This window comes from Gadus chalcogrammus, chromosome 6, assembly GCF_026213295.1.
Source record: "Gadus chalcogrammus isolate NIFS_2021 chromosome 6, NIFS_Gcha_1.0, whole genome shotgun sequence".
Taxonomy (NCBI): domain Eukaryota; kingdom Metazoa; phylum Chordata; class Actinopteri; order Gadiformes; family Gadidae; genus Gadus; species Gadus chalcogrammus.
In genome coordinates, this window is record NC_079417.1 from 13,830,476 (window position 1) to 13,842,975 (window position 12,500).

The 12,500-nt window shown below is 43.5% G+C and overlaps 1 protein-coding gene across 1 annotated transcript in view; it reads left to right on the plus strand.

Annotated features, from left to right (window-relative positions):
• plcxd3 (phosphatidylinositol-specific phospholipase C, X domain containing 3) overlaps positions 1-10,393 on the plus strand; it is a 14,806-nt gene extending 4,413 nt beyond the window's left edge. The window contains exons 2-6 of the mRNA XM_056593094.1: positions 6,076-6,332; positions 6,647-6,820; positions 7,665-7,840; positions 8,971-9,072; positions 10,197-10,393. Of these exons, the coding sequence (XP_056449069.1) occupies positions 6,076-6,332; positions 6,647-6,820; positions 7,665-7,840; positions 8,971-9,072; positions 10,197-10,353 (866 nt within the window). The 3' untranslated portion in view covers positions 10,354-10,393. The remainder of the gene's footprint in view (positions 1-6,075; positions 6,333-6,646; positions 6,821-7,664; positions 7,841-8,970; positions 9,073-10,196) is intronic.
• Positions 10,394-12,500: the final 2,107 nt, after the last annotated feature.

Sequence of the window (12,500 nt, forward strand, 5' to 3'; positions counted from 1 at the left end):
AAGTTCAATATTTCCCCGTCATCGGAAGGAACCAGCAGCATGCCCCCGCAGACATTTTCTGCTTGCCTTGCTCTGCCCCGATAACACCAGGGGAGGCAAGACGTGCCGACTGATTGATTAATGGAGAGATGAGGACAGAGAGGAACAGAGCTGTGTTTTTTTTAGGACCAGAAAGGTAACCGGATGCCAGAAGGAGTAGCATTGAGGAAGACACCGAGACAGACGTGTGCAATTATCGGCCGTGTACAGTCACCTGGGGAGAGGAAGGGAGAGCAGAGGGTGACAGGGTGTCTGAGGCCATTGTGTGTCTTTCCCTCACCCTCCACCACGGAATCTATTTGACATTAGTTTATTTTTGTCTACGCCTTTTGTCACTTTACACTCTTCGTGTTCTTCCACTTACTTTCTGACATCTTGCTTCACTCTTTTATATTATTCCCTTACCAAGTTGTCTAAGTCCCTCTCTCGCTCTTTAGCTCTCTAGCTCTCACTCTCTCTCTTCTTGTGTGTGTTCTTAGCAGGCTAAAGATGGAGTGTGCTGTTTTTGGTGGTGTAATGAACGGTGAAAGCGCATTAACCAGCGGTGCTTGCTTTCTATGTAGCCTCCTGTCAAACCCATTGACTTTCAGTAAAAAATTACAGCTTCCATCACTGGGCACAGCTTGGCAAGACAGCCAAAGGTCCTTTGTGCTGCAGTCTCTTCCACCTCTATTGACTTTAGAGCAGGCCCGGATGCAGAACGGTTCTGATGGGCGGCTTTCGGGTCTCGGTGACCGCTCACCTCTCATACCATCATGTCTGCTGTTACAACTGCGGGCTTATTGACATACTCCACGCATCCCGCACTACAGAGATCAACTTTCATCAAACAAACTGTAATCAGCAACGCCAGGCAGTCGACAAATTCCGCGAAACGCATTCCCTTTGATTGCGTTACTCCCTGAAGCCATCACCCAAACCAAATGGCCTTCATATCAAGGCAGGGACTATTGCTGATTATTATGATTGAATAACCAAATCGCATTCTTATTCACCCCAACAGCTGCTGCTGCTCTGATTATCCATTAATTGTGCAAGAGGTTGCGTCTCCTGGACGATTTGAACCTTTTTGGCAAAACGTCCTCCTTTCCCTCCCTGTCCCTGCATCTCATGGTCAGGTGGCGTTCGTATGAACAAGGGATTGAAATGGGCCTTCCGATTGGGTCGCATACTGGCTACTTGATCATATGTTTGACCATAATGATTGATAATATTATGTACGATGAATATTATTGCTGCACGCCGATTTTACTTAATAATAATCTAATATTTTTACAATTTTCAAGCTCAAAGCTGATATTATATCTTGAAGAGCTATCACTTGCATTCTCTTCTCTCTTTTGACCTACGTCAAGACAGAGCGAGAGTATGTGTCAACAATAGTCAGAAGGATTATTTTAGTATTGCAGATCTTAAGTCCATGGCCTAAATAATATAAATAATCACTTGCTCGTTGGGGAACAGCAGAACGTGTTCAGGCCGTTGAATAAATGAGGGGTCAAGGCTCTGAGTATGGAGTTCAGATTCCAAACTCAAAAGATATATCGGCTTTTCACCTTACCTAATACTACAGCCTATAGCGGAGCACATTAAACACCATACGTTAGGTCTACTGTGTTGCCAAGTGCTCGTTCAACCCCAAGGTGTTACTTACGGTAAGTCCATTTTTGACAAGCGCAAAAGCATGTTGGGTCTCAGAGGTCGGGCAGGCCCACTTATGCCACCCCTGATAGCACGGACGGGCTGCTTTTGATTCCATACCGAAACAGGAAAACTGTCCTTATTGAGAAATGTCCTTATTGAGACAGACATACCTCGTCGACCGTGTGGCAGCCATGACACTGCGGAAAGAGAAGGTCTGAGTAACTGTGATGTAATGCGTTGTTTTTGACAGAATCTATGATCCATATTTTTGATCCTGAATCTTGTTCGGTTAAATCCCTTTTAGTTTTGTATATCTAATTTGAAAGAAAATTTGATGAAGTGACAGATGCGGAGGGATGAATGTGTTCTTCTAATGTGCACCCCTTCAACAGTCAAATTTGTTCTTGAATAAATATGATGGAATTACCAATGCCCTTGATAGAAAGAACAGATAATCAATTAGACTAAATGACTGAATCTTGGAATAACCACAATTTTAAGTTAAAAATGGAAAATGTAGTAATGTATTATATATTGCCAACACCGATATTCTGAATGTAGAGGCAAGTTTCTTCTCCCTGAATATTTTTTTCATCCAATGATTGTGATATTGAATATCTCCTTATGTCAATCTAATATGAATCAACTCAGAGATAGGTTTTTCTGTTTTTTAATTGTGTCAAAAATTGGGTTCCTTACAGCTGGTTTTGTAAAAAAAAAAGAAGCAATTTAGTCTTGGCCGTTTGATCGGGGAAAGTGGCTTTTGTATGATTGTATTCGCCAATGCCCAGTCACAGTGACCTTGTTTTGATATTTCATTGCGACACAGGTAGAAACCATAGATGAAGAGACAAAAGCACACAGACACATTTCATTTCCCTTACAATACTTGAAGACAGGATTAATGCGTTATGCAGGGAAAATTGTGTGGGTTTTTTTTTGTCGATGATTGTGCTAGCAGTGTTAGCTTTTGAGTTTTCACGCTGCACATACTATTTGTGTATTTCTAATTTATTTTGATGCGTCAACAAATTCAACTGCAACAGCTTTCTCTTGGTTTTTCCCCCCAGAATGTTGGTCTTTTACTTTGTTGAAACAGCACTGAACTAAGCCAGTACTGGGTTCACACAAAGGTTCTAGATTAGCAGCTTAGTTATGGTAAATATCCACTGCAATCTCACAGATTGAGTCAACATCCACTCAGCACTCTCATACCACAATATACATTAACTGGAGAATATAACTTAAAATATTTATCGTATTCTTTTGTAAATAAGTGGATAATGCGTAGACGGAAAACAATTGCTAATGCTCAATTATTATTTTCGGACTTTTTCAGTTCTCCAGGGTTGGCGATTTTAAAATAATTGTTCTGATTATAAGGTTAATTGCCGTAATTGCTTAATAGCCGAATACTTCATATATGATCACTAAAGGAAATAGCTTGGCCTCTCGGGGAGTACAATTGATGATGCAATATAATGTGCTCACCTTGTTTTAATTTAAGGAATATCAGAGTGAGAACTACTCTGATATTAATTCTAACGCATAAGGACTCAAGGCTACTAGACCAAGATATTTGACAAGGGCCAACATGTTGTTTTGAGTTGGTCCTACAGCACAATGAGTAGAGCATGGTAGCGCTGCAGGGACGCTAATAGAGGGACTCTATTCCCACTGGGGCTGCTCAGGCAGAGTGTATATGTGGACATTATAAAGATTTAGTCTTTGTGTTTATCCTTTATAGTTATGGCTATTACCATTAACCCGTAAGCTATTTTAACCCTTATTCACATTATACCATTAGTTTTGTGTGTTTGAACAAGTTTTAATTTAATCTTAGCTTGTAGTGATTTGTAATAGTAGTAGTTCTGTTGTGACACTTTATAAGATGGCCGCCAACGCTTAGAGCAGTTGATGGTCAGCGACTGAAGGATTGAGATACTGTGATGTGCACCAACAAAGAAGTAACCCTCTATTTCACTTGACCTCCCCCTATGCTTTTAACTTTACTTTTAAACGACATATCGACATATGACAGACATGGCACCTTTGAAAAAAAGTTTGTATGTGTGAAGAGGACATTTTAAATCTTTGGAAAGAAGCCTTTGCTCTCGTCTAGGTGAGGTTCATAACTGCTTTGGTCAGGGACATATTTCATGTTTTCGTTGTGTGGGCAATCAAGCCTGGGTTTTTGCACCCAAGAGTTTAATGAGATAATAACCACACAGCAAAGGCCGGTGGAATACCGTAAGGATACGGTGCATCTGGTCAATGTAACCGAACGCATACATAGACATGAGAGGACAAAACAAACGTAGCTGTATAATGGGCAAGGCATATTGTTTGAGAATTGCAAGGATGAAAGATGGTGTAGTGAATTGAATGTCCCTCATAGTACATGTAAGACACTTTGTATACATGGGTTTGCTGAATAATTCTTCGCTATATTCCATGTGTGATCCAAACGTTTCGAAGGTCCCTGGTTTAGTCACTGTGTGGGGCTGCTTCAGGGTTTCTTTCTGTGTGTAATGATCAGGGGATGAGCAGCAGTCATTATGTCTTATTGTGGAGAGAGAAAGGGGAGAGAGATAAAGAGGGCGGGGGGGAGACTACCAGATGAACAGGTACCGTGCTGATCCCAGTGTGTTCACATTTGTTTGCTCAAGGAAAGAACGACTACCAGAGACATGTTTCTGCACATTTCAATTCGATTTTTATATCACAGTCGGCTAGAGTTAGACCTTGCTATCAGGTTTTGTTCTACTGGTTTTTCATTTTCAGACTGTAACTGGATAAGCCGTTAAAAAGGTTATGAATCAGGATGTTGAGAAGGGCACTTGGTTCAGCTGTGTGTAAACTTGAAGCCAAGCTATTTCCTCAAAAAAGGCTATGAGTCTTGTCATTATAACACATCGGCTGGTTTGATATGTTGTTGCCATGGCGTCCCCTGGGCATTACCAGCAAGACAACAGGTATTTGGAAAGCAATTCACCTGCAGCGAGAGGGAAAAAAAACAGCGGTCAGATAGAACCATTAGTGTCAAAGCACAAGGTCATTTTTACAGGTCGATCGAGACATCATGTAGTGGTAGTTTGGATTAGAGCTCAGAGAGAGATTAACATTTATCTGTGGAGGATGTTGTTTTGGAATGTATTTATATGTTCCAAATATACACTTTGCTGGTCGCACATTAAAAAAGGATAAATACAAAAACATGCATTTTTATAAAAGGCCCAGATAAGGTGCCCAGCTCAATGCAATGAGAGATAAACACCCAAACCACAACCTCTCCTCCATCCCAATGACGTCACGGCGATAATCCCTAAGGCTGTCGGCTTGAAAGAGTGGGAGAAATAAGTTCCTTCAGAGCCAGCTTTGAGTGATTTATTTGAATGAACTACATAAACAATTTGCTGTCAAGTCACAAACAGTACGTCTTTCGGACATTGCATGTTATACTCTGAGGTCTATGCACCCATCTGTTACCCGTTACAAAACACTGTGGCCTCCGCCCGCTACGCAACAAAAATAAAATGTCTTTGAAATCAACTCTCCCATTTCTATCCGGGTGCAAAAAATGGGTCCTCAAAGAACCCATGACCTTTTGAAACAAGGTGCTGCCCGAGATGATGGCTAATAAGGGCTGATAATGCCTTTAAAAACCCGATCTCTGTGTCACGGGACGGCTCAAACAAGGTGTTTTATTTCTCTTCAAGATATATCTGCTGTCAGCTTGAAAGAGCGGGAGATGTATGTTTCGCTAACGTCTCTGGTGCTAAAAAGCCCTTCCTTTACCGGAGGGCTCTGATGCCAGAGATAACCTAAATCGAATATCACACAAAACCGTTGGTCGACAACCTTGACGGTTTTTGGTGAGATGGCCGAGGAAACCGTCTTGCTTTTTTGTGGTCTAGCACAACTTATGTTGGAAGTCCTGCTCTCGTCTCCAAGGAAGAAAGTGTAAGGTTTTTCTATTTTTGTTGGTGTGAACAAAACACATTTTTGTATTTGGAGTGAGCTGTTTCCAATCGCGCTGGGTGTAGCAGCAATGTCGCTTCGTCTTCCTGGCTGAGGTCCGAAGCCTGATCACACGAGTACGCTCATGAGTATAGCATTTTAGCACAGGTGGAGAACCTTTCTGTGGTATGCAGGAATCAATCATTATTATTGATAAACCATCATGATATTCAATGCTGTCAACAATACTCCAGTGTTTACTGTTTATTCCTTGTTGCATAGCTGTGTTGTTAATGAGCAGATAAGGGTCAACCGAGAGCACTTCAGCAGGGAGTTAAACACCCACCACCCAGAGACGTCACGGCGATAATCCCTAATATGATCTATAACAAGGTGACCCCCCCCCCCCTCCCCCCCTCTCGTCCACTACAGGTTCCCATGACTCTTTCAGCTTCTACATCGACGAGTCGTCCCCAGTGGGCCCGGAGCAGCCCGAGACGGTGCAGAACTTTGTGTCCGTGTTCGGAACGGTGGCCAAGAAGCTGATGAGGAAGTGGCTGGCGACGCAGACCATGAACTTCACCTGCCAGCTGGAGTCGGGCGTGCGCTTCTTCGACCTGCGCATCTCCACCAAGCCCCGTGACCCCGACAATGAGCTGTTCTTCGCCCACGGGCTCTTCAGCGCCACGGTCTGTGGAGAGAGAGAGAGAGAGCGCGTCTTAGTGCTAGATAGATGGGGCTGCTATGTGATGCATTTCCTACCTCTGTCTTTAAACACCATCTCCCACCCCGTGTGTTACATTCACAAGTTAATCCAAATGGTGATATCTACATGTTTTAAAGGAGATTCATTATTTTGTATTGCCTTTCTCTTTTGTGTGTGTTTGTGTGTCTTGTTGATGTTGAGTGCATGTCTGTCTCTCTGTTTGTCTTGTCGTCTTGTGTGCGTGCGCGTGCGCGTGCGCGTGTGCGTGTGCGTGTGTGTCTGTGTGTGTGTCTCTAGGTCAGGGAGGGCTTGGAACAGATCAGTACTTACCTGTCATCTCATGCCAGAGAGGTGGTGTTCCTGGACTTCAACCACTTCTACGGGGTGCAGAACCTCCACCATGAGAAGCTGGTCACCATGCTCAAAGACATCTTTGGAGACAAACTGTGTCCCGTCATCTTCGCTCAAGAGGTATTTATTACCCTCCCAACTTTCATTAAAGTATATTTGAAATCAACCCAATGAAATAGAAGCTTAATCATCGCCATCGTCGATGACTACAAGATTAACTCCTGCTCTAATGTTATTGGCAAATGCGTGCGCAAAACTTCCAATATTAATTTCCCCTAATGTGTTCTGAGGCCATTTTGATTTTGTTCCGAGTTCCCCACAGGAGAACACCTTTGTTGGGATTACTGGATTAATGGCTTCCGTGAGGTTGAACTCTCCTTATCAACCTCATACAGTACTGCTCTCATTATTTTAATTTGGTCGGGTTCGCTTTCAAATGGTTGCCCTGCCATGGATTTCTGTAATTCATGGGGGGAAATTGAAAGAATCCTTAAAATAGAGAAGCATGTAAGGGATCTTCAAAGAAGGTATACCATGGAATACATCATCGCTATTGGTGACCATGATGTCTCTAAGAAGGAAGAGGACACTCAATATTCATAAAGGCTATTACACATGCAGTTTGTGCTTCTTCTCACTCAACATAGCTTTATTGCAGCACAGTGCCTTTATTGGGCACTATGAATACAGTCCACTTTTGCAGTCATGCACCTGAGCTACGGGTACGCCGCACATGTGATTGACAGGCAGAATCGATGCCCCCCTATACCCATCAGGGAAGAGATGCCCTGGTTGGTCAGACATGAGCCGGGAGTGGCGCAACCACAACAGATTGTCTCAGCAGGCATTACACTCACTGTGACGTGACGGATGGCTGTGGGCGTTTCGAAACGATTTACTCTTAAGTTGTAGCAGTTAAAACCTACCTGCACCCCTTGTTAACATGGGATTCATTCTGGTCCAGTTGACCCTGCAGTATCTGTGGGAGAAGGAGTTCCAGGTGCTTGTGTTCTACCATCACCCGATGGCTCTGGAGGTCCCGTTCCTCTGGCCCGGCCAGATGATGCCCTCCCCCTGGGCCAATACCACCGACCCAGAGAAGCTGGTGCAGTTCCTCCAGGCCTCCATCACCGATCGCAGGTCGGTCAGCCGCCCCATACTCTCGTTTGTTCCTTATTTTGCTTTCTATAAGTGGAGGCGATCATACATTAAATAACCGCAGATTGTAAATGTCACGCATCGCCGCGCCATGCCACGGTCTCTTTTGTCTCCATCAGCTTGTTCTTCGAGGGCTGCCTTTCTCTTGGATTTCAGTTCTGTTAACTGTGCAGTCATTCAGCCCCGAGCATTGTCTGCCGATGCATGATAATCATTGAGCAGAGTAGGGGCTAGCCATCTTGCTAACCCCTGCAGTTAGGATGTGAAAATGGGCGGCTGGAAGGGCCTTTTGGCTGGCACAAAATGCCCCTTGCTCTACATTGACCTGAACCAGTTCAGCTGAAATTCTATTATTTTATTATTTGTTGGGGTGTTGAGGGATCTCTACTCAACATGAATATACTTTATGTGTCTGTCTCTTTCCTTCATTTTTTCTGTTAGGATACCCTGTTCATTTAAATGCGTAGTTATATCTAAGAGATGATTAAATAAGGTAAGGGACGATGTACAGCGAGCTGGTCCAATATAAACCCCGCTTCCTACACCAACCTGAAGGTCCATTTGATTGGAAATACTGTAGTGTCCATAGCAACGGTTACTCATAGCAGTGGTCTGATATTCAGACAATAACAGGCCGCTGAATACAATAATTGACCAATAAGAATCTAGTATTCCACAAAGCCTTGTAACAGTTATATTTAAAACAGTTATATTTATATTTATTTTTCAATGCAAAAGAGATGACTAACCAGACAAAGCAGCAATCATCCGGCACACACAGTGGAAAACCCTTTTTTGGGGTTCCCAGATGTAATGAAAAATGGAAATCTGAGCACATTGGCAATATAACAATGTTGATTAGTCACGCTCCAGTTTAAACCCAATCAGCAACAGAACACATAACAACACGTGTGGAACGCAACTCAGAACGACACAAATTCCGTTGAAGTATTCCTGAAATGGGAAGCTTGTCCTTTGCTGCAATGGTGTGGGCGTGGTAAGATAGCGTTTATGACGCGTTGCCTTGCCCTTTAAGAGAAGCCCGGTCAATGGAAGAGCGGAAGAGGTGAAGTGAAGGGCAGAGTGTGTAATGTTGTGCATTTCCTCTGCAGGAGGAAGGGCACCTTCTATGTTTCCCAGGTGGTGCTGACCCCCAAAGCCAGCACCGTGATGAAAGGAGTGGCTAGCGGTCTGAGGGAAACCATCACAGAGAGGTGTGTGTGTGTGTGTGTGTGTGTGTGTGTGTGTGTGTGTGTGTGTGTGTGTGTGTGTGTGTGTGTGTGTGTGTGTGTGTGTGTGTGTGTGTGTGTGTGTGTGTGTGTGTGTGTGTGTGTGTGTGTGTGCATTTGCTTTTCATGTTGGATGTGACCGATGAGACATTGATGCACATTGATAATGCTAAATGTACAATTGGACGCACACACACACACACACACACGCCTACACACAGAGACACAGACACAGACAGACAAATGAGCCACATGACATTTTAAAGCTAAACCTAAAGACACGGCAGTAGGAATCTCCTCACAAACAACACCCACCTCATGCGGGCTTTCAGCAGAAGCAGAAAAAATAATTAGACCCTCTAATTCTCTCTAGTGCTGCCGCGCCCAATTTTAGTTCAATCTCCGTTTGTTCGCTACTCTTAGTGTTACCAGTCGGTTGAAAGCCTAAACAATAAAGCCGCCAATTTGACCGGCATGAATAATTCATACTAAGAACCGCCATAGTGTCTTGCACATATTTTTTTTTCCCGTTCTTTGTGCGGGTTTATTTATTTATTTAGTAATCGTCCTGATTATTCTGCCAGTGTAAAAGGCGAGACAAGCAGACAGCGCTTAAGAGCCCAGCCGCGACACACGTGGCACACACACGCTGTGTGCGTGTCCTTCAGTGTCAAAGACGCCTCTGCCCTGCCCTGTTCTTCAACACATGTCATCGTGCCGGGGCAGACAGCCCCGGCAGGGTTTAGTCCTGCCTAGTCCCCGACTATGGCAAATATCTCCCATTGGCCGGCTCTGGTATGGCAGTCCAATCAACATTGCTGAGCAGCATTGTGCTCTGGGTGCTTATAAGCCCGGTCCTGCACGCTGACAATGACATATGGAGAGCACATCCATGCGTGTCGCACACGCTCGCGTACGCATTTCTAGTTACCCGGTGATCGAGTTCACGTAGAAACTGTATTTCCGCTGGTAGCTGGCTTCATCAATGAAGCCGGTGTAGCAGCAGCCTCATTGATGAAGACACTTGTCCATCTGGCCCGTCTGTCCGTCCGCCTTCACATGCTGTGCCCTCCATCCTCAACCCCCCCTCCCTACCCCCTCCCTCCCAGGGCCCTGCCGGGCATGATGCAGTGGGTCCGGTCCCAGCGGCCGGGCGAGAACGGCATCAACATCATCACGGCGGACTTCGTGGAGCTGGGGGAGTTCATCAGCGCCGTCATCACGCTCAACTATCACCTGGACGATGAGGATGACTACGCCACCTGAGAGCTGCCGCCCGAGGGCTCTTCTCTCTCTCTCTCTCGCTCTCTCTCTCTTGCCTGTTTGGGGGGGGGGGGGGGGGGGGGGGGTTTTTGCAAAAGGCAGGAGTCTAGGGGATGAGGCTCGCTCGCCACTCCTGCGGTGTTATTTAGGGCGATGGGGGACAAGGAGGATCCCCGCGGCCCTTGGGGGTCGGAGGGGGCAGGGGGCGGATTGTAGTAGGCTAGCCGTAGAAGTCGTCATCGTCGTTGTAGTTGTTGAGGGCGGGGTTGATTGGGGGGGCGGGCGTCGCAGCAGATGGCTTGAGTTTTAGCTTCAATGGCAGGAGTTGGTTATTAGGTTTTGTTTCTTTTCTGTTTTGGTGTAAAAAAAAAAAGGATGTCGCTTTTGTTTACGTCACTCCCCATACGCTGTGAATAGAACGATTTCATCCAACAATCTAATCAGTGTTTTGAAGTCTTGCAACTTTAATGCAGATTATTATATATACATATAGGAATACGCAGTATATGCATCGTTAACAGCATTTCAAATCACCACCGCGACAAAGTGGAAGTATAGTGCTCTTGATCATGATGCATCGCACTTCAGAGATGTGTTCTATTTTGTAAGGAGCCGTTCTAAGGGCGCTAAATGACAGCATTTAATGATTTGGTTTATATAGATTTCTGCTTGAAGCACTTAAGGCCTTTCTAAAAAAAAGCCTTGGGCAGTTCAGCTGCATAACAAGTTTAAGAAATTTCTTCCATTTGCCTAATTTCTTCAGTTTAGCTGAAAATCCCCATACAAATAACATCAATCTAGAATTGATTCAACTCCTTGTTTTTTAATATACCGGTAAGTGAGTATTTACATACCGATACGATAGAAAATATGGACCCTTTTGATTCCTTTATAAATCATTAATATTGAGCCAGGAAACGACCTAAGCAGTTAGAGGCCGGGACCAGGAGATGGTCCAGACATTGATCAGATGGCTGTGTATCGTCTGAGACACTGATTCAGCCGCCCTTTTCAAAGACATTGCGTTGTGGAGTGGATGTCAACAGGGAGAAAGGACTGGGTTGATATATTCCTCTCACACATAACGAACACACCAAGATGGTATATTTTAAACGTTGTAGTGCACCCACATATATAGTTTGTATTCTTTGTATGCACATTTAAAACGTCAAAGCTCTTTTATTCAATATTTCTGTTTGGATGTGTACAGATAAAATATTACATTTGAGCTTAATTTGGGCATCTATGGGCCAAACGATAGCAGAAGGTGTAATTTTTCTTCTCGGCATGTGTGTATTGAAACCAATTGCTGAATTTACTGCTGTGCCATTGGTCTGCATCACATTTCTGAATGTTGCTTTTAAAGATCTGTCAAGTCTTTGAATCGAGAATGTTACGAAAACAATGGTCACTGTCAAAAAATCACTAAAACTGACTTTTTGTTGTTTTTCTGAAATGCACATACCACATTCATTAAAGATGTAGTGTTTTTTGCAGCTGTTTGATGTCTGCCTATAGGTGTTTCATATTCACATATGTTATTCCACTAAACCTGCACCAAGTACAATACGACTATTTATATTATATATATGTTTTAAAAATAAGTTCCTAACAAACTGAATTTATTCTGCTTTATAGATATTTGTTTTACTTCTAGAAAGGGAACCATATTGTCACCACATGTTACATGTTACATCTTATGCAAATGGGAGACGGAAATCCCTCACAAGCATTTTTGGCAGAGAATGTACTTTGTGCACATGTTGTTTATCAGTTTATCAATGTTATAGATGGAAATGTAAATGTGTTTTAGAAATCCTTGGATGTACAGTATGTATGTCACATGGGTTCAATGTGCCATTTCTGATTCAAGTGATTGGCTGACTGAGCACTGACCACAGATTTATCTTTGATTCTTTGTAGAATACAATTACGTTAAGATTGAAAACTTGAAGCGTGACGCTAGCTTTTTTAATGTTGTTGTCTATATACGTCAAAAAATGTTTTATATTATGAAAAGTTTGTAAATACTTAAAGGGCAAAGTAATTTACTGCCAGAAAATATATATTATTTGCTGTATATAACTGCCAATAGCCTTCCCAAACTGTACTTTTGTTGAAAAATAATTATCCTCTTTTTCCACTGTTGT